General features: G+C 49.1%; 1 protein-coding gene across 1 annotated transcript; it reads right to left on the bottom strand.

The window, feature by feature from the left end:
- Positions 1 to 1,338: 1,338 nt before the first annotated feature.
- SQOR (sulfide quinone oxidoreductase) lies at positions 1,339 to 27,251 on the bottom strand. The gene is given in 11 exon segments (XM_061570633.1): positions 1,339 to 2,565; positions 3,362 to 3,540; positions 5,628 to 5,695; positions 7,240 to 7,423; positions 9,407 to 9,616; positions 11,426 to 11,620; positions 20,367 to 20,420; positions 20,740 to 20,910; positions 22,222 to 22,350; positions 22,352 to 22,557; positions 27,091 to 27,251. Coding segments are annotated over 10 exon segments (1,383 nt in total). The 5' UTR covers positions 22,487 to 22,557; positions 27,091 to 27,251; the 3' UTR covers positions 1,339 to 2,507.
- Between the last annotated feature and the right edge of the window lie 286 nt (positions 27,252 to 27,537).

Genomic DNA, 27,537 nt, shown 5'->3' with positions numbered 1-27,537 from the left:
TCCGGCCGTTATCCCCCAGCAACACCTGCTTGTCCTGATGCGACCCCACTGTCCATAACCCACACGTGTTTACAATTTCCCCCCTTGGCGCGCATTAATCCACTACAAATGTACGCTCCGTAGTCAACAAGACGGCACTAATCTAGCACCTGATCAACAATAGTGGACGCGACATATTGGCCGTGACCGAAACCTGGGTAATTAAGTTTGAGGCTGCACTTAACGAATATGCTATTGTACATCATCACCGTCGTGGAAAGCCTGGCACCGGCAGCCCACTTGGTAGAGGGATTGCAATTATTCACCGTGAAAATATCTGCGTGAAAATCACGAATTTTGCTGCTTGTGAAAATAACAGCATGCGGGGATTTACTATGGCTGTCATCTATGGACTGCCATCCTTAACACTGTTGGAATTATTTTTTGAGATTTCCAGTCTGTTAGACTGTGGGTCACTTGACTCTCGCTACGTCATCTAAGTGACCTGAACTGTCCCGGACCAACTAGTTATTTTGGTAAAAACAGCAGTGATCTCGCCGATATTATCGACAGTCACAGTTTAACCCAATACGTCAAGTGTCGCAACATGTCACTCGGCAATATACTGAATCACATCTTCACATCCGCAGATGCTGTAACTGTGACCAACGTTATTATCAAAGAGGTTGGTACGGTATTGCAGATCATAGTCTCGTGACGTGCAAAGTGGTATTACTGATTATTTGTCCATCCGTCACAATGCTGTCATCCAGGGACTGGAAACAATTGGACCACGATGCTTTCCGTCAGAGCATGCATCCGGTCGTCATCGGCATGTCTAAATCCTGCATTGATGGTCAATTCATTTGCAGCTCAATTACAAAACGACATCACTGCTGTTCTTGATTAACTCGGGCCCATCCTCAACAAGCACAAAGACTGGCTTATGCACCCCTGCCAAGACACCAAAAGCTTCAAATAATTTGTGACACAAATGTGTGTAACACAGCTCGCACTGCCCTGCATCAGAATGGATTTTCAGTTCCATAGTTTTAGTCGTGGCTCGTCTCAGGCTTGGCTGTGGCTCAAGTGAGCCATGGCTCTTGAGCAGGATTCCAGCCGTGCTCAGGTATCCTACAAGCCAAATAATGATGGCTATGAGCCGCTAACTCGTGCGTCTTTAGGAAGCAATCAAACTGACTCAAGCGTGCGCTGGGCCCGAGTGTTAACCTGGGAGCCGAGCCGCGGCTGGGTACAGCATCCCTGGTCTCGGGAGATGACACCGATCACACAATTGGGAACACAACTTAGAGAAAAATACCAAACAAGATGGAAAGAAAAGTAGAGAATGTATCACAGTTAAAGTCACTCCACAAGCAAATTTTATTGTGTTACTTCCCAAAGACAGCTGTCGTCGTTATTACCATTGCCATCAGTAACATCACAGTGGCGGCAGCTGCCGACGATTCAAACACGCACAAACGTAACCGTCTATGCATTTTCATTTTAAACAATAAAAAAAGAAACATTATTACAAATTTCTCCCTTAATGCAAAAATATAGTGTCTATGCGAGATGTGTTTGCAGTGCAGTGAGTCCCAATAACGGTGCTGAAGATCAGTGTTAACTCCGGGAGATGGGGAGGAGGATATTTACCTATCTCAAAACGGGGGGCAACTAAAGCCGTCCGATAACATCTGGGAAGTTATGTTGCATTTGTTTAACTAGAGCGAGAATTCACAGAGACCAGGACGAGTCTCATATGCAGGAGTGACTTGGGAAGTTAAGTGGGCCAGTAGTGGGGCAATGATTGCTGATTTGTATAATCCCACACGAAAGCAGAAGCTGCTCTCCTTCCTTATCTCCTCACTCCCTAAAAGCATCTCCTTTTCATAGGTGTGGATAATTGTAAGTCTCATCATTATTCGGGGATGATTAATGTCTGATTTGGCAAGTATTACTCATGGTCCAATACTTGACATGTAAGCAATGCAAAGAAACCACATTGAACAGCTGTTGAAATTAACTTTTGTTATATGGCCACATTGCAATCGTTGATGCGTCCCGAAAAGGTGAGCTGGCATCCCCATGCCTGGCTTCCTGTAACAAGCGACAATTGTCACGTGAGAACATAAAAAGCCAGGTTTCAAGTCGAGGTGAATTCACTTCCGATTTAAATGCTCGGAATTTGTTCTACGTGATCAGCTGCACTCGGGAGCCGTGTACAAATGAAGGCTGTCATTCTAGGCAAAGACTGTCACATACGTGACCATACCGAGCAACCCATCTGTGCGAACCTCAAAACTTTGTGCGGCGTCAACGCGACAAGACAAGAAACAAGTTTACTCACGTGGAAAACGCAAAATGGGAGACAACGCGAGATCTGGCAATAAAACTAAAAACTCACTCTCATGAGAGGAAGGACCACAACAAGTGGCCATTTTAACTCGCTCAAGTAGTGACGTGATTTGACGGAGGGAAGGGGTCGTAGAGGGGGTTGGCGACGCAGTGTATCATGGGTAAGATTTTCACTTGAAGCCCAGGTGCATAATTTTGCGGTAAATCCCTGGTCCACCCCACAAACCCCTGAAAAAACACACAGACACAACCAGAGACAAAGAATCACACGTTAGTCTGGTTACCATGTCAGGAGACATGTTATCTGTGTTCAGCTATTACAGTTGGCACAATAGCACACGGCAGGGGGTGATAGGAAGGCCAGCACTGCACACTCCCGGCCACCCAAGTGCCGATGCTGACACATGCACAGCACCTTGCCGATTTTGCGTGAGTGTTGTGGATTAAATTGTTGCCAGGTTTACTCCAAAAACAACAATATTTGCAACTGCACAACTGCTCGGGTCCCAGGTGCTCATTAACTGTCAGTGTTCATTGCTGCAGGAAATAACTTTTGATCTTAAATTTTACAGGCAAGACAGACGAAGGAAATGCATTGACGCTTGCGGCGTTGCTCGGAGAGCTAAATAAAAAACTAAGCTAAACTATTTTATTTACCAGGTAAGGCCCACTAAGCTTTTAGCTTTTATTTTAGAAGTTACCCGGCCACAAATGATAGCTCAACGACGTGACTTATCATGTGGAAATTTATAGTAGCAGCCAAATAACCTAAACGCATGTTTTTAAATGTGGAGGGAGACACTAAATGACCCACAGAAAAATCCACGCGACCACGGGGAGAACATGCAAACTCCATATATACAGGCATCGTCATGGTCGGAATAGAACCGACGATCTCCTGCATACCAGCCGAGGGAGATAACACCTCGCTACTGTGGTGCCCTGACTAGCAAAGCTCGGCCGGCCGAGCGCTGGGATGCGCTGAGGCACGCTGGCGTGTGGTGGGGTGCGGTGGGGCACGTACTTAAGCAGGCCGTGCCAGTAGAGTGGTGGCATGACGTCGGCCTTGAGGTGGTACATGGTGCGCCGCTCCTTGCCCTGGTCGAAGGGGAACGTTTCGAGGGGCTGCCCGTTGAAGTCGAACTCGGCGAGCACACACGTCTTGTAGCTCGTGACGAGCGGGCACGACGTGTAGCCATCGTACTGCACCGTGACGCGCGCGGACGGGCAGGTACGTGGGCGTGACCATGCAGCAATGGACGGACACACAAACACACAAGTGAACATAAACATGGGCACACATACACGGTCTCACAAAGACAAAGATCCCCCAATATAGCCTGAACAGACTGTTGCGGCAAGTGCTGTTTGCAAGTAGCACCTATGAAGGCCAGCACGGTACACGAGGGGATGGGTGGCCAGCACCATGCCTGGCCGCCTTTGTCTCCCTCGTGGCAATGTTTACACATCGCACGAGGTACTCATTTGAGGCTAAGTCGACCTAGCGGAGGCCCAGGACCATTTCAGATAATCATCACTGGTGTTGGCCATGAGTGGGAATCTAACTCGGGTCGTCAGGGTTATAGGACAGTGCACTAATCACTGCGTCACCTGTTCCCCACAGAGGCACACATGTAACAACAACAACTGCCATTCATCACTAAGTGGCGGTGATGTCACCACGGGGCTTGTGCCATGCTAGGTGCACTTTGAGGCGACGTGAAGTGTCGAAGGCCTGCTGGCAGGAGGTCACAGAACAGACCCAGGTGTCATGGGTTGACTGAGATAACTGGCAGATGCACCAACTGTGCTCCCCAGTGTGCCCACTTTCTGCGATTTAGCCACCCGGCGATCTGCTCATTGTTGTGAGCGTCACTCCTCTGCCCTTCATTTTTGTAGGAGGGTGACTGCCTCCAAAACACTGACACACACATGGGCACGCACGCTTATGGTCACAAAGGAATGGACAAATATAAAATGTAACGCCCGCAATCGTCCATTCAATATTACGGCATTGCAAAACACGTGCTTAAGATACCAGATATGACAATTATCTACAGTTAATATGCTATATGGCCATGTGGTGCTGAGTTAGCAGGGGAACATCATAAACCGAACAAGCAGGGTTTTCTGCCAATGTTAGAATTCAAAAAGACAAGGTATGAATCATTAAAAAAATAAATTAAAACAAGTTTCAAATTATTTCGTTTAACCAGGTCAGAATGCAAGAGACCAGGACGGAGTCTCATTTGCAAGAGTAGCCGTGGTAGTTTGTCTTCCAGTAGGGGGCGATGCTTATCGCATAAGATCCCAAAAGAGTAACTTGCAGCCTCATTTTCGAATTTGCCGAATTAAGGACCCTGATGCCGGCACACACTGGCCTACTCTTGCGAGTGATGTCAGACTAGGACACTGAATCAGTGATTCGCACGGTTGGCTAGGTACGGTGCAAAAGAAGTTCAACATTAATACATACTGTAGATATTGCATGAGATGTTGTGCTTTAGTGCAATGCTGAGAATCTGATAGACAAGAAAAACTATGAACAAAAAAGTGACAAAGGAAACCACTCGAAGGAGAGAAATTTTTTAGGAAGCATGACGAGAATATGAAGGACAAGAAAATAATTTTTAAAAAGCGTTGTGAATACGGGCATGTATAAGTGTAATAAATACTGGATAGTAAATAAAATATTAAATTAAGTAACATAAGCAAAAATATCCTTTATATTTTCACAGTCCTTGCATCCTGATGCTAGCTGGCTCGTCAGAGGGGTATGCATCACGCGGTTTGGTTTTGTAAGTACAACCGGTTGTTCGCAAGTCACATGGTAAAAAATTATAACATCTTAAGTGCGGATGTTCATAAATTGGACATTCGTATCTCGGGGACTGCCTGTAATTGGATGTTGCCAAACAAATGTCGGATTTATTCAGACAGAGAGAGATGGACATGTAGTGATGAGGCTCATATTCCTCCTTTTTGGGAAAAGCAGAAGGGCAAGTGGAAGATGAAGACGTACTCGACCAAGGGGTGGAAGGGTTGACGTAAATCAGTGGGCCGCGCTAAGCATGGGGATCTACGTCGTGGGAACATGGGTCAAGGGGGAGCGCTGGCTCACGTCGAACTGCGAACCCCCGGACCGAGGCAGAGTCGACCTAGGGGAGTCCCAGGACCGGTTTCGATATTCATCACTGATGTTGGGTGTGAGTGGGAATCAAACTTGGGTAGCCGGGCTCGTAATCCATTGCGCTAAGCTCTGCCCTACCCATGAGTGAAACATAGCTTACCGCGTGCGAGATGGCCTTGCCCTTCATCACCCTCGAGATTGTTTTGTCCAGTACGGCCGATTGGGCAGCTGCATACATGGGGATACACACGCACGCACACACACACACAAAGACAAAAGGTCCCTCATTTAGCCAATAATATATGTGAGCGAGCACCTATTAAGGCCGGCACGGTGCACAGTGAGGTGGTTTGGCCAGCACCACGTTTGAGACTGCCGGTGTCTCTCCCCAGTGCCGATGTTTACACGCCATGCCACGCACTCATTTAAAGCCGAGTTTAACTCGAGGAGGTCCTCGATCAGTTCAGATAATCGTCACTGATGTTGACCGTGAGCGAAAACCAAAGTCAGGTCATCGGGTTTACAGCTACCGCTCCTCAAACGCACACAAATACAAAGATCCCTGTATAGCCATATAGACTCTGTAGGGTTAAGTGCAGTTAGAGAGCACCAATGAAGGCCAACATGGCACAAGAAGGGGTGGTGTGGCTCGTACCACGTCCAGCCGCCTTCGTCTCCCCAATGACGATGTTTACACACCAAACCAGGTACTCATTTGAGGCAGAGTCGACCTCGGGGAGTCCAAGGACCAGTTCCGATATTCATCACTGATGTTGGGTGTGAGTGGGAATCGAACTTGGGTTGCCGGGCTTGTAATCCATTGGGCTAACCTCTGCCCTATCCATCAAATATACCAGATTATTATTATTATTGTTGTCACTACAATGGGACCCCTGTGTTTACATGGTCGGGACGCGAACCGGTCTAATGGTTGCCTTGCCAAGCTTACATCTAGTGTTGAAAAATCGGCAGAAAAGTATCTACTTTTACTATTTGTACTTATAAACTTGTGTAAATAAAGAGGAAGTGATGGACTTCCGTTCATTTCTTTATGTCCGTCCATCACTTCCTCTGGACGGCCTGCAAATGTCGGCACAGAGTCAAGCTGACTGGGACCTCTCTCAACAGCTGCATAACTTCAATATCATACGATATGCAAAACAAATGTGGCTGGCTGGCAGGACGTCACGTCCAGAGGAAGCGATGGACGGACGCATGAACAGTCAATTCCAAAGGACGTCTGCGTTGTTAGTAATCAACAAAACATGAACAGATGTCTCCTCTAGCTCAACAGCTTGGCTTGTCGTCTACAGCCACTAGAGGGAGTGAGCGGGCATGCAAGCGAGAGTGCGGGAGTAAGAGAAGGAGACTGCGAGTGAGCTATAGGATGCAAATAAAGGAGTGAGCGAGCGTGCTAACGAGTGAACGAGTGTGCTAATGAGTGAGCTCATAAGTAGGTGAGTTTTTTTTTTATAAGTAAGCGCGTTAGTTTGTGAGCGAGCATGCGAACGAACATGCTGAATAAGCCAACGGTTAAGCAAGCATGTGTGCTAACCTGCTAACAAGCGAGCAAGTAAGCCAACAAGTGAGCGAGCGTGCTAACGGGGAAGTGTGCTAATAGCCGTGCTAATAGGCGGGTGAGCTAGAGAACATGCTAACTGGGCAGCGGGCTAACCGGCGTGTTAACGAGAGGGCATGCTAACGCATGTTGCTAACGAGCAGGTGTACTAACGGGCATGCTAACACGTGGGCGTGCTAACGGGTGTGCTCACCGATGGCAGCGGCCGTTTTAGAGGTGGGGATGTTGGTGCAGTCTCCGATGCCGAACACGTTGGGGTAGCGCTTGTGCTGCAGCGTGCCCTTGTCGACGTCCACCCAGCCGGCGGCGTCCGCCACCGCGCTGCCCTTGAGCACGTTCACGGGGCCCATGGGCGGCGTCACGTGCAGCAGGTTGTACTGCACGCGCACAGAGGCAAAGATCCCCCGTGTGGCCTTTAACAGACTGTTGGGGCGAGTGCTGCCAGCGAGCAATCTACGAACGCCGGGGTGGTCACCCAGCACCGCGACCGGCTGCCATTGTCTCCCCAGAACTGATGTATACACAGCACACAATGTACTCATATAAGGCTGAGTAAACCTATGGGAGGCCGTCGACCCGTTCAAATATTTGCCACTGTTATCGTCCATGAGCGGGAATCAAACTTGGGTTTGGAGTGCAGCATGCTAACTACTGACCCACTGCTGCTCAGAAGGGTTGAACTAAAAGGTTTGTGCATTTCACGCCGATTTTATGTCGCCATGTTTTGCGCAACCGTTTTATCAATGAGGCTGATTTGATCTAGGGTAGGTCCCTTATACAGGCATCCCTCGATTTATGAAACGTTCGATTAACGAAATTTCGCGTCAATGTAATTGGCAAATTCTAGACACTCTTTGATTTACGAAATCGAATTTCCACGTAAACGAAATTTAATTCGGCATGCACCACGATATCAAACAAGAGCCACCCGGAAGACAACGTCATCCATCCACGACAGCGTCACGGTGTCCCTACAGTTGAACAGTCACGCCTCCACATCACCTTTCCAGTCATTCCAACATGCAGATGTTTTGGTGAGCTCCATGAAAAGGTTATAAAAATATGTTTTAATTCATTATTATTCAATCGTTTTAATATTTATGTTCTTTATTTTTGTATTTCTTAAAGTGCTATAGGTGTATATGTTTTGGTTATGAGTAGAGTTGGAATGATCTAGTTCCCTGTGCCGAAACACATTCCTATTTTTTTATATTAAGTTTATGGGAAAGGCCATTCCAATTTATGGAACTTCGTTCTACGTGTTTTTTTTAAAGAACCCATTCCTTTCGTAAATTAAGGGACACCTGTACTAACGTTGAACTCATATTGGGCCATCTCTAGGTGCCACAATGGCGAAATGTTATCTCCTTCGTGTGGAATGCAGGATTTCATGGGTTTGGTCCTGGCCTTGATGACTGTATATTTGAAGTTTGCATGTTCTCCCCTTGGTCGCGTAGATTTTTGTCCAGGTCCTCTGGATTTTCTTCCACATTTATAAACATCTATTTAGATGATTTGGCTGCTATAAAATTACACGTGATAAGCCACTTCATTCAGCTATCATTAGTATGTATGTATGTTGAACTTCTTTCGCACCGTATATAGCCAACTGTGCTAATCGGAGGTGAGGTGGAAGGACAACAAACTAAACACAAAAATCAGTTTAAAGAAATTAGGTTTCAATGTAGATTTAAAAGTGCATATCTCCAGTGGCTTCCTAATATCTGAAGGAACATCATTCCAGACGGCCGCAGAAGCGTAGCTTGCTGTTTTTAGCAGACGTCCCGTAGAAGAGTGAGTTGCAATAATTGAGCCTTGTCGATAATATGCTACATGCCACTGTGTTGGCTATGTCACTACTCAATAGTGGCCAAATGTGTCGGAGAGCTCTGATATGAAAATTGCGGGACCTGACTAAAAAAAAGACGTAAAAGTTCAATGTGCTTTACCTGATAAAGTAGAAAGAGTTAAGTTTATATCTTCTTGGTTCTTTCAGTAAAGTCACGTAGAAGGGAAATAATGAAATAATAAAAATTAAACATAATAAAATAATTCTCACGACGTTTCGGCCACAACGCAAGCAGCCGTCCTCAGGTGAAGCTGTCTCCCCGACAGACCTGGTCTTCACCTGAGGACGGCTGCTTGCGTTGTGGCTGAAACGTCGTGAGAATTATTTTATTATGTTTTATTTTTATTATTTCATTATTTTATTATTTCCCTTCTACGTGACTTTACCGAAAGAACCAAGAAGATGAATCCCTGCAGTCACGAAAGCTTTAAATAGAAAGTTAAGTTTATAGTTTTAATAATTTCAGACAGATGGATGGACAGAGGCCATACAGTCAACGCTTCTGCCGAACCTCGAGTGTGACGGTCTCGCCCGGCTGGTCGAGCTTCTCGAAGACGGCCTCCCGCCGGTCGGCGCGAACCTCCACCAGGTTGTGGCGGAAGTTCACGGCGATGTTGCGCTTGGCGGCGATCTTGGTGAGCACATCCGCGTACTTCTTCACGCCGAACATCACGGCCAGAGATGTGCAGAAATGGAAGTTCGCCTTGTCTCGCTTGCCCGTCTGAAAAAAATGAATTTTAAGAATTAGAATAAAATACGGGAGTTGTTCGTACGCATTATCCGTTATCCACCATCATCAATTAGCTTTATCTACCATGGTCAATCTATTGAATGAAGGCGGCCCCAAGTCACCACCACCTTCCACGATCCTGAATTTGAATAACACACCCTAGCACCTGCACATGATCCAATATCACTCTATTCTCCTTGGATGTCCTCTTGGACACGTTCCAGTCCTCGGTTGCCACTCCGTTATTATTCTTGACCATCATCCATTATCTCCTTGTTTTAACACATCATCATCAATCACCATTGTCATCAATACACGAGATATCCATTGTCTATCCAGCATCTCTCACGGTCTTGCAGTGCAACACAAAGCTCTATTTCCAACATTATTAAACAATTATAATGAGAGAGCAAGTTTGAACTGTGTGGTGGAATGCTGAGGATAAGCGAATGTAAAGTGTCTAATTAAAAATCCCTTGGGGTGAGCTAGATGGCACATTCTGGTCACACTCGAAAAGCTATCACAGCTGAGAAGGTGGCAAATGCCTAGGGCCCTCTCGACTCTCGATTTGATGTGGTGGACATGTACAGGGTTAGGGCGATGAGCCTTATAAGGTAAACAAAAAATATTCACACGACCAAATGCTCGTGTAATTTTTTCCAAACGTGCTCAAACCTGTGTGTATTTTATAAGCCAGGAAAGTGAGGCTGAGGCCGACCCCAGAAGAGCTCGGGATTACGACGCTGTTGCCGATTGGACAGGGCTCAGTATGGGGACAATTCGACACAAAGACTGCCATAGACAGGGCCCTGTGATGTAGGATAGAGGAGAGTCCATCTCGCGCTTAGACCTCGGATCGAGGAAGGTTAGAATCGAACAATGTTCAAACTTATGCCTAAGTTACTAATCCTTCAATAACGGACGATAGCTTTATAGGCAGCCTGTAACTATATGTATGTTTCTAATTGCCCCTTTCATGGAACGAAGAATCATCATGATTGACACCACGATTTGACTTCACAATCGATCTGTATTGTTTTTTATTTACAATGTGGATTCAGGCTTACGAGCCAGATTGGCACAGACTGGGAGGCTGGGCTTTGAAAGGCAACTTCACGACAACTGCAGGATCTAGCATGTGGAGGAAAGTGATGGCAAGGCAGGCGCTGCCATCACAGTGGCATCAACCAAAATTAACTCTTGACCTTGACGTGCCCTGCTCAAGAAACCGTCACCTCACTTTAACCCCTTCACTGGGAATCTAACGTCCGCCTGGCTCACGTTGTCCGGTTTGTGCCGGCATGTGTTAGGTACAATGTCAAGCGTTGCGTGTTGTCTTAGTGTGGGCTGGGGACTGTTTTTGTTGTTGTTTTGCTGCCTTGCCCAAGCTTGCATTTAGTGTTGAAATACTGGAAGGAATGTATGTACTTACGCACTTTTTACTTATAAATATTTCTATATATTTGCACTTCTATTTTTTGTGTATAATTTGCTGTTAGAACTTGCTGACCTGCCTCTACTGGACATCTGTCAAAAAGAGCTTCATAGCTCATCGGATTTCTCCTTCAATCTACATAAAGATTCAGATTCTGGTGTCCCTGCATGTGACGGGAATCTTGTTAAATTCCAGTTCCAGAAGAAGCTGGCTGGCACGCAGAAGGAAACGCCGGACAACGCGTGAGTGGCAACAGCCCGAAAACTGCCTAGTGGTGGTACGGTAACCCACAGTAACCCATGGTAATCCATGATAACCCATGGTAACCCGTGCCGCTGGTTGCCGAGTTCCGGTGCTCGGCGCACCTTGCGCATGTAGTCGTCGGCCAGGTACATGATTTTCTGGGGGGCGCCGGCGCACTTGATGGGGGTGTTGGGCAGCGTGAAGATCGCGTTTCCCTCGCGAAAGTCCTGCAGCGCGCGCCACGTCTTGTCCACGTAGTGGCGTGAGTAGTTGGAGCCGACTCCCGCCTCCTCGAACGCTTCGGGGAGCCCTCGCACCTAGACGGGGAAAGGGGTGGTGATGGCGAAGGGGCGGGGGTCATGGAAGATGGTGAGATAAACTAAAAATGTATTTTACCAGGTAAGGCCCACTGAGCTACGTCTCTCGTTTTGAGAAGCCACCTAGCCATAAATTATATCTCAACAAAGTGGCTTATCGCGTGGAAATTTATAGCAGCAAAAAAAATCTAAACGCATGTTCATTCTAAATGTGGAAGTGAAAACTGACGCCTGTATAAAAAACATCTATATAGGCATCAGGGTCGGGATCGAACCCAAGACCTGCATACCAGGGGAGGGAGATAACATCTCACCACCGCAGCACGGTGGGGGATGGGGGATGCTGGGCGGTTGTAATGGGAGTGGCAGAGTGTGATGGGAGCAGCAGCTGTGAAAAGGAGGAGACCGAAAAGGGACGGCAGTGAAATCAACAGCAAGAGTCAAAAGAAGAGGGCAGTGATAGGGGTGGGGGGGAACAGCGAATTAGGGGAGCAGTAGTATTCACGGTGACAATGAATTGTGAAGTAGGAGGTGGCAGTGAACTTAAGAGGGGGAAAGCAGTGAATTGGAAGCAACGGCAGTGAATTTGGGGGAGGGGGGGGCAGGATTGCTGCCACCTGATAGTGATCTAGGACACAGCAATCAATGGGGACGTGCGGCAATAGAATCACGCAGTAACACAACGGGGCAACAGTGGTGAAGGCAGCGGCTCTCTGACAAAAGTTCCCGCGAGGTCATCTCAGCATCGCAGACTAACCGACACCGACAGTGGCTGCACCTTTCTACGCCATTATGGGAAAAAAAAATCTCAAGAGGGCCCGGTCGGTTAGTGGGACGAGGGTTCAGACCACCTAGCTACTGCGGCCCCCCTACCGACTGCTCGCGATCTCGCCAATCGACACCGGATTATGGCTGTGAGCGCACACTCGATCCTTCCCAGCAGAGTGCCCCCGGCACCCTCCTCCCCATCCCACGTCCCAGGGTAACGAGGAGAGTCTGGGAAGTCACGTAACCGCAGCACTCACTAACCGGAGCTTTGCACGCAGCGGCTGTACCATTGTCAGATCCAAGATTTTTGTGTTTTTTTCTTTCCGACGTTTTTTAAGGTTGCTGTTCTTGTTTGGCACGATGTCTGACATATCGCTCCACGTGCTGCCTGGGGAGCTTCTTGCAATGCTGTATAATCGAGGGACAAGGTGAACGGCTCATTTCAGTTGCTGAAGAAGCTCCCTACACATGGTACTGAAACGTCAGATATCGTGCCGATACAAGGCACGGCACAATTCGTCTCTTTCTCCAGCAGTACGCACGCCGTCGTCCGTTTCTGGAGCATGACAGCGCGAGGTAGTGTGTAACTGAGATCCCAGGAGGGCCCGGTCTCTGAAACCCATAACCCAAACCGGTACCAACCCCGGAACTAAACCTGGAACCAAATCTGTACCTCAACCCATACCCAAACCTGTTACCAAACCCAGAAACTCAGCGGTGCAGGCTGAGCGTCTCCTCCAATCCGTAATGAGCCCTCCCCAACCCCGAGCCACGTGGGAACCAAGTGACTTAACCAGAGCTCGGTCATCGTTAGTTTGAGGATTGCAGGCCACACGGGCAGTTAGTAGCATGCTTTCCACGGTGGGGAGGCGGTGATGCCCTGCTATGCTAACAGCTGTTCAAGATAAAAAATTAAAATACGATTTTCCACCTTATGCGAAAAGGGCGTGAAGCTGAAAACCGTAAAACGGCGCGTTTCCACATTGTGCCACGCGCCATGCGGAGTGACGTCCGACGTTTCGCTCCGCACGCCGAGTCGGGAGCTAAATTCGGCTGCGCTGCGCCGTCCGACGCCGAACAACACGCGGCTGCTGTGCGAGCCTAACACGAGTAGAGTGCCACTCACATAGGAATGACCGCCAAAACCTACGCCGTCACATTTACTTATGTTTACTTTCATGGTCACCAAAGACAAGAGGACCACAGTGCAAATCACGTGCTGCTGCTACTGCTGTATTTGGCAGTGGTGCACAAACACAATGAACAACAACACACTGCACGTCAATAACAACACTGTGTGTGGCCTGACAAAAACATATATAATAGGCGACGTTATGAGCAATGGCCCTGCTTCATGTCACTTAAATAAGAGAGGCCAGAGAACTAGAGTGGATAATGAAAGTTGGAGACAGCACTTCAGGAACTGTTGATACTTTTGGTATGACGCATACAAGTCCTGGTGCTATTTGTACGCGTTTATGTCTTTTAGAGACGTGCGGGTTCCCTGTCTGAACTGTTTGTTCTTCTATGATGACTTCCCTTGCTACTTACAAATTTGAGAACTTGCTCGTGTGCGTAACGTGTATATGTGTGCGTGACGTGTGCCCACACGCGTGTTCGTGTGTGTGTGCACGCATTGGGAGCGGTGCCAGTGGTTTATGCATTGCACTACGACCCCGGCCGCCTGAGTTCGAATATCTGAACCAGTTCTGGGCCCTCCCCTAGGTTGACTCAGCCTTAAATCAGTACCTGGTGCGGTGTGTTAATATCGCCACTAGGGAAACAATGTAAGCTGGGCGTGGTGTTTGCCACGTACCCCCTTGTGTGCCGTGCTTGCCTTCATAGGTGCCCGCTAACAGCACTGTCTGTTCAAGGCTATACAGGGGAACTGTATCTTTGTTGTGTTGTAATCCCCATTCACTGGGTGCATTGCATCTGCAGTTGAAAACTGAAGCTTCTGTCTCCAGTCAGACCGGGGACATGTGAGGTCACGGATGCATTTCACAACAACGTAGAAAAACGCTCTTGTGCTCACACACACACTTATTCACACACACGCAGACTATCACTCACATTATCACTCATGCACACTCCACACCGTCATACTTTTACTGTCACTCGCATACACATTGTCACACGTACACGCGGACTGTCACCCGCAATGCACACGTTGTCACGCTCTCACTGCCACTCGCATTGCCATGGCTGAAACCTGGGTTTAAACCCGCAGGACATTTTAATCCCTAAATAATAACCGCTGGGTTTAAACCTTGAGGCGGTGCCACCTTAGAATCTCCAACATCTGGGCCACTGGCATGGCGTCATCTTCATTAGTGATTACGTCACCGCTAATGCAACACCGCAACTGTAAACACACCAGCAAGAATGGGTTCTGCTAAATTTTAACATTACAACACCCAGAAAAAAATCTGGTCATAAAATAATATGTTCTGCGTGTTTTATTTAAAAAAATCTCCATTGCTCCACCCGTAATTGGAGAATCATGGGTGAATAAATAAATTGCCAATGTCTGTACCTACGCTTACAATTTAATCTTTATTTTAGTCCGTTAGCCTCTTGTCCTTCCAAGCTTACGTTTTCCAGCAGCATTTAGTTCATGGTGACAAAAATCTACGCCGGTTTTGACTTGCTGGGGTCTTCCCAGCAGGCAGGGTGATTAAAAGCAATCACTACTGGGAAATATTGGCTCTGAGGGCCCCATAGGCTGATGGACCAAGTGAAACAGTTGCATCGTGTTTCTAGACATAATCCATGATGTTGACAGTGCTGAATTTGACCTCGCAAAACACATTTTTACGCATACAGTGAGGAAAATGTAGGGTGGAATTACTCAAATGGTCAAAGCCTCACCTAAACCACATAAACATGTTTCATGAAGAAACGGATACGCAATTATGTATTGACAAATGTATTATGATTGACTCACACATAGCCAACATGGAATGCCATGTACAAGACCAAGATCCCCCATATAGCCCTAACATAATTTTGGGGCAAGTGCTGTTAGCAAGTAGCACCGACGCAGACCAGCACGGCACACGAGGAGGTGGGTGACCGGCACCTTTGTTTGCCAGTGCTGATGTTTGCATGCCACATCAGGTATTTATGTCTGGCTGATTCAATCTAGGGAAGTCCAGGACTTAGATTATAATCCGTCATTGGTGTTGGCTTAGAATTAGGTTTGTAGCACAGTGCGCTACTGCTCCGCACTCACACACATACATACACTCACATGCACACACATAGCAAACGCCCAATGACACGTACACATATGCAAATACAAAGACAAACATCCTCCGTTTAGCTTTCACATACACTTAGGGAAAGTGCTGTGAGCGAGCTTCTATCTATGAATGCCGGAATGGCACATGAGGGGATGGGTGGCCAGCATCACGCCAGGCCGCCTTTGTATCCCGAGTGACTATGTTTACACACCGCACGAGGTACTCATTTTAGGCTGAGTCGACCTAGGGGAGGCCCAAGACCAATTCATATAATCATCAATGGTGTTGACCATGAGTGGGAATCGAACTCGGGTAACTGGATTCATAGCGTGGTGCACTAACCGCTGCACTAAGAATACAGACTTGCATACACACACATAGCTATCACGCAATGACATGCATACACATTTAAAAATGTTAAATAAACAATAATTTATATTCACTTGCTGCTGCGAACTTTGCTAATTATTCGCTGCTTATATTAACAGATAAGTTTTTGTATTTTTATCATCACCAGGTTCGTTTACCAAGGCTCTTTTTCAGGAGGGTCCTTGCAAGTTTCTGTAGGAGGGGGCGATGTTGCTACTTTGCGTGGTCCTAATTCAGTAATTTTCAATGTATTTTTCAGCATTGGGATGGTTTTGGCCGATATCGATAACATTTGTACGTGTGTGCGTTTAGCTATGGGAGGAATCATCCAGAGAACCCAAAGGAAACCCACGCACAACAGGCGGAGAGAATACAAAGTTCACACGCAGAAAGGCGCCCCAATCGGGAATCAAACCCAGGCACTTCTTGCTATTGAGACGCGAGTGTTACCGCTCCGCTGTCGGAGGTAAAAGTGTGAGGATTGACGTGAGGCCAGTGAGAGGTTTAACTCAACACAGAAACAAATCATATCTGGAACCAGTTTGTATCTGGATGCGCCTGCCTGTGGGTGTGTGTGGGTGCACACGTGTGTCCCTGTGTCTGCAGACTGTCCCCGTGTCCTTGAGTAAGTGTCCCCGTGTCCTTGAGCGAGTATTTCCTCGTGTCCCTGCATGTGCGTTTTAATCTCTCAGCGTCAGTCTCCGAGGCTATTGGTGTTGTTGTGTCCCTGTGTGCATGTGTGTCCCAACTGTGGGATTTCCCAACGGTGTCTAAACTCCAGCACTCACCCGACCATTACACTAAACCCAATGCATGCCTGGACACGAACCTTAACCTCAAGACTAATCATAACCCCAAAGCCTCACAGCAATACTAAATCTAGATATATAATGCAAACGCTTGCTCGAACCCTAACACCAACTCAGAAACTTACTCTCCACCTACCCAATGCTAATCATAATCCCAAGCCGAACAATAACCGCGTCACTTTTCTCTAACCCTCACAATTACAACGCAATCCCTACCACTGCAACCCTCACCACCCAACACTCTTATCCTTCGCCACAACCCTAGCAGCACATGGCACCACGCCTGCTCCTGACACGAGGAGGGAATCGAGGTGACACGGCGAGGAGAGGAGGGGTGGGAACGGGGATTTGACGAGGAGGGGCGCTAACGAAAAAGAGGAGCCCAAGCCTCGCCGGGAGCTGAGCCCCGGCCGTGGCAGTCACCGTGACTTGGCAAAGTCGGTGTTGTTGCTTTGCGTGCAGCGAGGAGAAGGGCGACTGGGGTGTGGGGGTCAGCAGAGGTAGGCGGAGTAAGGGGGGCCCATGGCAGGGGTGCGGGAGGAAGGCAGCCCGGGGGTAGGAATGCAGGAGGGGGTGGAGGGGCCGGCCAAGTGATCTTGACCGTAGTCCGGTGGTTGTGGCGTTTGTGGTGGTGTCGATTGTGGGGAGCGGTGGCTTATTGGTCAGCGCGCCACACTATAAACCCGGTAAACCCGAGTTTGATTCCCGCCCACAGCTAACAACATTGACGATTATCTGAACTGGTCCTGCGCCTCCCCTATGTCGACTTAGCCGGTGTGTAAATATCGCCACTAGAGAGATAAAAGTGGCTGGGTGTGGTGCTGGTCACTCAGCCCCTCGTGTGCCTTGCCGGTCTTCATAGGTGCTTGCTAACAGCACTTGATCCGACAGTTTAAGGCTACAAGAGGATATTTGCCTTTATTTTTGGTTGTGATTGTGGCCGTGGTGTTTACAGTGATTGTGGTGGTTTTGGTGGTAGTTGTGATGGTGGTTGTGGCTGTAGTGGTTGCTGTGGTGATTTGGTAGTTGTGATTGTGGAGATTATTGCTGCGGTGATTGTGGTTATGATGGTTGGAAGTGGTTAAAATTACAGCAACTAAATCATTAAAAACATATTTAGACCACAACCCAGAATCGTGATAATTGATCAATTTGATTAGTGGTGGGTCAGTGGGACGGTAGATGGGTGACTGGGTAGGTTTGTCGGTGAATTTACAAATGGCAACAGCCCCCAGCCTTCGTACATGACATAATAGAACACATGCTCCCTGTTGCTGCTGTCCCTGAACCACTGTTCACAGAACAGATCCCTTACTTTCCCTGGTGTAGTACAAACAGCTGAGCTCAAATAATTACAATGCAGCAGAAAATCACTTTTAGAGGATCACAAAGCACTGCTTCAAGGAATGTTGATCGTTTCTTTTTGCACAGTTGTGCTCTTTGCACACATTTTTTCCACCCTGAGTCTCGTGACTAGTTTCAGGAGGGTCCTGTCCTCCTGCGAGTGTCTCAGTCGGAGCTCGTTGAGAATCTTTAAAGGGTGGCGATATAGTTTTATTGCCTCTACCCGGAGGAGTAAAAGACAAAGATCCACCGTATAGTCTCAACATGCTCCTGGGGTAAGTGCTTTTAGCGAGCACCTACGATGGCCGGCACGACACGTTGACACAATGTCGATTCCTCAGCTCACGAGCTATGCACCACATTTCAAGTGTAAGAATATATTTTCTATATTATTAATAAAGTACTTATATTTTATGCAATCCACCGCACTGATCAGCGTGGTGGAGTATGATCAAACAACCCCCATGGCTGACACACCTGTCTCTTTTGTACTGTCACTCTTTTATTGTCTCACTTATATTGCCTCCTTTGTACTGCCAGTTTCGTGGCTATGTACGTATGTGGAACTTCTTTTGCACTGTACGTAGCCAACCGTGCTAATCGGAGGTGCAAGGGAAGGACAACAAACTAAACACACAATGGCCGCGGATCCGCGTCAGCTGCGAATGCCTCCGAGCTGGGCCCAAAGAGCCCCGGCTGCTACGCCTGTCCTCGACGACTCGGGGACGCCGAACAGGTTCAACCACCCGGAGTGGTTTCACACGCACGTCAAAATGCCCAGGACAAAAAAAAACCTACGGACATCGCCAACCCTTCGGCGACATGGCGGAACATCCACAGATCACGGTGATCCAACCGTCACAATGCCTACGAGTGTCAGGGGAGACGAGGAAGGAAGAGGGATGGCCCAAATAAAGTGAAACTCCAGATAAATCCGCACACGCTTATTTTTGAGTTGACTCTCAATAATATAATCATTGTATTTACACAGCACTTGCTTAAATGCTTCAGAAACTCTAAGTGACGTGCATTGCATCTCATCTCAGCACATGTAAAAGGGCACCCCCAGTGGCAGCTGTCCCTGTGCGGCACAGGGTCGGTACCTGGCATTAGTTTGCCAGAAGTGGGCCATGGTGCCTCGTGTAATTCTACTCGAGTAATTTTCAGTGTAATTCTTTTCAAATTGGACTTTTGTCTGTTCTTTTCAATGATGTCACGTGATCTTTAACGTCCACTGCGAAGCAGACAGCATATATATTGTATGGCTAATACGCCCGCAACGTTAACCAGGGAAGCCTGCTGGATTGGAACTACTAACCTCTGCAACAAGCGGCAAAAACGCTACTGCTCAACTGTATCACCACCTAAATACCAAAAGGTTCCTTCAACATACCAGGTATCCCAGCATCATGTGCATTTCAAGATGAGATCCCCATCCTTCCACTTATTGTATTCTATTTACAACAAATTTAAGTAATTTCCTGCTAAACTGAGCATTGAGGAATTGGCGCTCATCTCCTCTTTACAGCCCTGAAATTCCATATTGATATGGTGTGGGCGAGTCTGTCCATAAGACAGCCACTGTTGCCTCAATTCATTGGCCTTGGAGGGAGCAATGATGGGCAGAGTCAACCCCCAAGCAGGAGTTCAACTCGCGACCTTCCTATTGCGAGTCGCTCGCTGTACCGCTGAGCCGCCCACCTGGTGATTCTGCACGTGGCCTGTGATAACACTGGGTACCACAACAGCAACAACAGCTGCCATTCGCCTCTAAGTGATAGTGACATCACCAATGTACTTGTGCCATGCTAGGTGCACTTTGAGGCCATGTGAAGTGTCAAAGGCCCAATGGCACGATGTCACAGACCAGACCCAGGTGCCATGGGTTGACCGACTGAGATGACTGGCAGATGCACCAACTATGATCCCCAAACTGCGAAATTTCAGCATTTTAGCGGCCCGGTGCTCTGCTCGTTGTTGTGATCAGGATTCCCCTGCTCTCTGATGTTGCTGGAGGGCAACTGCCTCCAACTGCCCAGCAACATCCTTCACGAACCTACACAGAGGCTGATCTTGACACTGCTTGTGCCAGTCATCAACAAGTCCAATCAGCTCCACATCCTTTTGAACCACATCAGTCCATCTCCCTTGCCAGTTTGTCACACACACACGCACATACATGTACACGAATATAGATGCTCGGCCTCTCACCTGCTCATAGTTGAGTTGAATACCCATTGCCACAATCAGATACTTGTAGTTGATCTGCGGAGACAAGAGCGAAGAGTTTTGTTTTTGCCAGGTTTCAACATGAGCGGTGGCATCGGCATTACCTGCGGCTCACATCTCGCTCATTCACCCACCCACAAGCATGCCCACTCGCTCACTCACCCACCCACCCAAACCCATACACCCATTCACTTACTCGCCCACCCACAAACCTGCCCACTAGCTCACTCACCCACCCACAAACCTGCCCGATTGCTCACTCACTGATCCACCCATCCACAAACTTGCCCACTCACTTACTCACTCACACGCTCACCAATACCCAATCTCGCCTATCCACACTCGCCCCACTCACCTGCGCCCCGCTGACAGTGCGCACACGGTTTTGTTCGGGCTCAAAGGTGCCGACGCGCTCCTGCAGCCAGCTCACTCCACTGGGTATCACCGAAGCTGTGGAGCGGCCCGACTGCCCGAAGCGTTTCGCACCGGCACCCACCAGCGTCCACATGGGCTGGTAGTAGTGCATCTGCCATGGTGGGGGGGGGGCAGGATGGGTAGGATGGGGGGGGAGGGCGGAAGCAATAAATCCCAGGATGAGACGGAGGATTGCGGGTGGGTACCGTGGTGGATGGTGGTGGTGGTGGTGGTAGGGAGCGGTGGTGTGTGGTTAGCGCGCTGCACTATGAACTCAGCTACCCAAGTTCAATTGCTGCTCGTGGTCAACACTGGTGATGATGATCTGAACTGGTCCTAGATCAACTCAGCCTGAAATGAGTACCTGGTGCAGTGTGTAAACATCGCCACTAGAGAGACAAAGGCGGCCAGGCATGATGCTGGCTACACACCCCCTAGCGTGTCGTGCTGGTCTTCATAGGTGCTCACTTAACAGCACTTGCCCCAACAGTCTGTTAAGGCTATATGGGGGATCTTTGTCTTTTGGTGGTGGTGGTGGTGCTGGATGGGAGAGATGATGGTGGTGAAAGTGGTGGTGTTATGTATTGCTTGTTGTTGTAAGTTGCTGACTCCATGCCCCGACTGGACAAGTATGAAAAAGAGCTTCATAGCTCATCGGATTCCTCTAGTCTAAATAAAGATGCTGATTCTTATAAAGATTAAGATTTTGTACCGGGTTTTGCTGGAAGCTGGCGTTACCCGTCCTAGAGTTATTAATATTATTATTTACTTGTGTATATATATACACATGGCCAAACATCACAATATAGGACCACAGAGCTTGGGCAATTGTTGGTAGCGTTGGTTCCGGCTGCCTTCCCTCTCCCATTTGTCTGCAAATTGTTCGCTCGTTCCCCTCCGTGTGGAAACTATGCACGTTACAAATCCTCCACCAATGATTGTGAGATGCAACTTGCATGAATTACACTGGTAAATGAAAATAATAGTTATTATCATGTTTGTGGAGTGGTGGCGCAGCGGTTCACGCACTTAATTGTATAAAAACTAAACTAAAATACTGCCTTAATAGGTACTCGCTAACAACAAATGCTGTTAGCGAGCACCTATAAATGGTCGGCCGGGTGCTCAACAATGGTGGCTGTGTCCAGCACCACGCCCGGCCACCTTTATTGACTGGACATAATTTCACACTCTGCACCAGGTACTCATTATGTTAGGCCAAGTCGACCCAGGCAAGTACCCATCCGGGTTCAGACACCACCGCCTGCCACTGGGACTGCGGCACTCATCTCGTGTCCATCATGCCAACGCGATCGTGCCGATACCGGCCGCGTGTGGGCGCACGGGGATCCTCGCTCGCACCGCAGCCACGAATCGAACCGGGGTGCGCGAGGCAATCGCGGCGCGTCCGTGAATCGGGCACCTCGCTCGGCTCCATGACGGCCACCTTGCCCGAGGACCCCAGCTTGCGCCGCATGCGGGCGGCCATCGTGATGCCGCCCGTGCCTCCGCCGATCACCAGCACGTCGTAGTAGTCTCCGGCGCTCGCCGACTGATGACGCGGACGAGGAGGGGGAGGAGGAGACGCCGGCTTGGCCGCTATGGCGGGACGAGGCCGGCCCGTGCAGCGGGGCGGCTCCCAGGGCCCCAGCCGCGCGGCGGAGGGCGAGCGTGCGCAGCGCAGCCATCGCTGGGGGGAGTGACGGTGGCAGCGAGGGGGGGCACTCGGTGGTGCGAGTGTGTAGTGAGCTGATGCTCTCTGCTCAGCCACAAATGAATGCAAACAAACACAGTCATATTAAAGTTGGCTTTTCAATTAATTGGGTTCAAATCCAGCTCTGAGAATTAAATATTCAGGTTTGATTGACATGCGACGAACAATAAAAAAGTGAGGCCCTAGTGCGAATAGAGAGGCCTAGAGAAGCGACTTCAGTGGTAGCTCTGCGTTGTCATGTTCTCGGGCCGTTCACTGACGCAAGGTGATGCACTGCTCACCTGCAGAGTTGCAAAAAATAAATGTTCTTTGTCACATGGCAATGCCAACAGCACAAGTTGGAATACAAGTGTGGATATCAGAATATACGATGTAAAACTGGAGGGATAAATTCTAGCATTTGGTCTGTGTCCAGTTAGGCTGGGGTTAAAACATCTAAACAATTCTAGGCAAGGAAAGAACTCACCAGGAAGATGCTTGTATGTATATTGACCTTCTTTCACACCATACCCAGCCAACTATGCTCATCGGTGGTGTGGGGGAAGGACAATATCTGTGTCGAGGCTGGGATTCCAAGCTAGAACCACAGAGGTGCTGGCTTGGTGTTCAAGGTAATGAGAGTTTACGATCGCTCACCGCCATGCGGAGTGGCGCTGTGAACCTTATAACGATCGATTTTAGTGCGAGTGTTGGAGAGTCGGCACGTTCACAATGGACGACATCCTGCTCACTAGAGACACATCGATCCAAAGTCCAGCGAGCATATGTGACACACATGCAAGCACGTACGCACAGACGCACCAGCATAAGTGCACACACAAAGACAAAGATCCCCCGTATAGCCTGAACAGACTGAAGCAGCAAGTGCTGTTAGCGAGCACCTATGAAGGCCGGCATGACACACGGGAAGCGATGTGGCCAGCGCCACGCCCGCCCACCCGCCCTTGTCTTCCTCATGGTGATGTTGACAAGTTGCACCAGGTACTAATCTGGATTATCTGGAAAATAATCCCTTAAATATTTATTCTGCGGCCGTAATGGAGTTCACTTAAGGAGTGCTGAGCCGGGTTGTCTTACACAAGCAAGTACTGTAATGTCACCGTACACTAAACGAGTCAACTGAACAAATTAGCACATATGTACTGAACGAGCTTATACAGATACAGATATCTATAGGGCGCCACAGTGCCGAATTGTAATCTTCCTTGGCTGATATGAGAAGGAGCTTGTGGGTTCGATCCCCACCCTGTTATAAATTTGGAGTTTGCATGTTATCTCTTCCCGTGGTTGCATGGATTTTTCTCCGGGCCCTCCGGTTTTCCCCTCCACCATGTGTTTAGATTATTTGGCTGCTATACATTTCCAAATGATAAACTACTTTGTTGTGTTATCATTTGTGGCCAGGTCACTTCTGAAAGAGCTTTAAAAGAAAATGTCACTGTACCCTGAACGAGTCAACTGAACTAATTTAATGTACCCGGTGCACTCACTTTGCATATATGTGTAGTGACATAGAATTGGTCACTACGTAGCATAGCGCTGGCTGCTGGCAGGGAAGGGGATCTGCAGCCTGAAGCAGCCCTGATTGATAGCAGACCACGCGATAGAACCGAGAGGGATCTAGGGTAAAGGTTACGGAAGGGACACGTCGAGAGTCTGCTCGTAGGTTCCAGAAGGGGAGAGTGGCCGGGGCGCAGGCGAGGCCACGCTAACAGGATAAAAGGGGACCCCGAGTGGGAGATCAGGCCGTCGTTTGGAGTGAGATCCCCGTCGTCGTTGCTGTTAAAGATCGTTGCCTTCGCCGCTGTCGTCTCGTGCCTTCGTCACTGTCATCGTCCACTTGATATTGCGCAGCTAGCAGTAGTTGGCTGTCTTAGTTCAGCGCCGTCAGTGTCAGATGGCTAGCGTTGTGTTGTAGGCTAGCAATCAGTGTAACGTTGCGTTTAAGCGAGAGACAGAGCATTGTGTAACTGCAGAGAGTGTGTAACAGTGTGCTTGGTGTTTAATTAAAGAATTGCCTCCAAGAAGTTATGGCTCCAAGTCAGTCACTACATATGTACAGTACTTAACGAGCTGATACAGATATATTTAGGTAACAAAGTCCACATTAACAAATGTCTTGGGGAGATTTGACCTGCGCCCGAATCAGCGCTATAAATGTCACGTTCCTATGGTCTGCGAACAAATCACCCCTGAATGCGCCCCATCTCGTGGGATCTTGCAAGCCGAGCGGAGGTAGAGCCAGGATGTACATTTGGATTGTAGACTACCGAGTGCAGTCAGGCTCGTCCATAAGGGGGTGCGGGGCCCAGGGCAAATCTCGCTGTGTGCCATCCCCACCCTGACGCCTTCAAACGAGGCCTGACGTATTACATCTGATACCGTGACATGAAAACGCGGGGCCCTCCAAAGTGCGGGGCCCAGGATGATCGCCCCGATTCGCCGGACCCTCGGAACGGCTCTGGGTGCAGTCACCGGTGAGGTAGGCGCCAGCCACGAGGTGGTCGGAATATTGGGAAGCAGAGCAATGGATTATGAATCCATTGGTGCAGAGGTTTTGAGGGCATTACTCCCTCGGAAACTGACTTTGTTGAACAACATATTTCTGTTAATTAATTAACGTTAACATAAATGTACACAGGGGTTGGGGTCGCACGTTGATCCTGGTGGAAAGGGCGCAAGGCGATGACCCCTGCGATGGCTGTGAGGCGCTTGTATGTGCCGGGTCCACGGTTACTTTTAGCACCAAACGGTCACCCTAATTGCCCCCCTGGGGCTTAGAAAGACCACTCGCTCCTACCATAGATTCTTGAACCTATCCGTGCGAATCTCCAAAGTGTTACACCCTCTGCAAGTGTGGTGGGTTGTCTTTGGGTAACAGCAAAAAATGTTCCTCCCACATGAAGCCAAACTCTCTAAACTGAAAACGCTCAATTACTCATGGGATTGGCCAAACATCCCAATGTAAGAGGACCCTGTGGTGCCACGGCCTCGAATCCACTCTGCAAGCACCTGCGACCCCCCCCCCCCCCCCCGCTGGCCCCAGCACTGAGCACACACATGCAGCGCACACACGTAGTGTCCTGGCGGGGGATTGCTTGGCACAATGGGTTTTAATCCGAAGGGTACCTATGAAGAAAGTCCCAAGGTTTCCGGTACCAGGGGATTGACCGACCCTCCCAGGACAGGTTACATTGCGGTGCCCCTGAGTAGGCTTAATAGTGTATGGGCGCAAAAAGGTTTACCGCAATGAGTCATTCACGACATCGGGAGAGGCTGGGGTGGAATAAGCGAGAAGGGCAGACCATGAGATTATGGGATCGCAGCGCCACAACCTCCACGGGTGTGTGGTCCAACTCCGTGTGGCCACAAGCCAGCAGAACGAGTGTGTCACTCAGAGAGGGTGCTAGCGCGGGGTGGGGGGCATCATTCAGTCGGCCGCACAACCCTCCTGAAAAGGAGTCTTGAGCCTCGGTAATGCTTCACGGGTTAAGAAAGTTAATTGCAGCATTGGAAATAAAGTACAGTACCTGGCAAACCTCAACATTACACCAATCCTCAAGCTTTGTAACGGATTGTACCTTCTTCATAACAGGCGGCAGAGGTTTGAAATAGAGATAACACCACTGCGAGCGAGATAGAAACAGAAATACAGGAAATGTAAATTAAAGCAAAGTCAAGAAGCACAGGAGACTTTACTGAAGAACTCAACAACAACGAGACAGTGTGGTGTCCTCACGCAGCCACTCACTCCCCCAGCGACTCACCCACCAACTCACTCAAGCACTCAGCTACCTAGCTAGCCTCTAACGCACTCACTCAAGCACCCAGCTACCTAGCTAGCCTCTAACGCACTCACTCAAGCACCCAGCTACCTAGCTAGCCACTAACGCACTCACTCAAGCACCCAGCTACCTAGCTAGCCACTAACGCACTCACTCAAGCACCCAGCTACCTAGCTAGCCACTAACGCACTCACTCAAGCACTCAGCTACCTAGCTAGCCACTAACGCACTCACTCAAGCACTCAGCTACCTAGCTAGCCACTAACGCACTCACTCAAGCACCCAGCTACCTAGCTAGCCACTAACGCACTCACTCAAGCACTCAGCTACCTAGCTAGCCACTAACGCACTCACTCAAGCACCCAGCTACCTAGCTAACCACTAACGCACTCACTCAAGCACTCAGCTACCTAGCTAGCCACTAACGCACTCACTCAAGCACCCAGCTACCTAGCTAGCCACTAACGCACTCACTCAAGCACTCAGCTACCTAGCTAGCCACTAACGCACTCACTCAAGCACCCAGCTACCTAGCTAACCACTAACGCACTCACTCAAGCACTCAGCTACCTAGCTAGCCACTAACGCACTCACTCAAGCACGCGGATACTCAGCTCACCAGCGAACCATTCACATCGCAACACACTCATCCAGCGTATCAGCCAACCACCCACGCCGCGACACATTCACTTACCCAGCCAACCACCAACCCGAGCAACCAAACTACACCCAGGCTAGCCACTCACCCAGCCAACCACTCAATGCTGTCCTTCCCACAAGGCACGCGGCTCACCTGCTCAGCAGCAGCAGGAGGAGGATGAGGATGAGGTGGTGGTGGCGGTGGCAATGCAGGGCTGGTGGCCAATGTGTCACGCACTCATCACTTAAACCGCAGCCCCCACACGGGGCCCCTCCCTCGGCCCCCTCCAGTGGCCTCCCTGCGGAAACGCGTCAAGCAGGGAGGGGGCTGTGGGTGGCGGCGGAGAGGACAAACCGAGGTTAAGTGACAGGGTGGGGAGGGGTAATGGGCGAGTGTGTTGGTGAATGGGCGAGTGTGTTGGTGAGTGGGACGGTGCTGGCAGTGGGTGGTATTAGGGTTGTGTGTGTGTGGATGAGTGAGTTGGTAGGTTGAGTGTGAGAGAAGGGTAGGTGAGTGGGATGATGGGGTAGGTGAGTGGGTAGTTGGGAGTGGCGAAAGTGAGTAGGGTATATGGTGGAATTGGTGAGTACGAGAGTGGAG

Source organism: Lethenteron reissneri, chromosome 46 (assembly GCF_015708825.2).
Source record: "Lethenteron reissneri isolate LAM-NWPU_2019-01 chromosome 46, ASM1570882v1, whole genome shotgun sequence".
In the NCBI taxonomy this organism is placed as follows: Eukaryota; Metazoa; Chordata; class Hyperoartia; order Petromyzontiformes; family Petromyzontidae; genus Lethenteron; species Lethenteron reissneri.
Note: the sequence above shows the minus strand (reverse complement) of the source record. Positions and strands in the feature narration are given on the sequence as shown.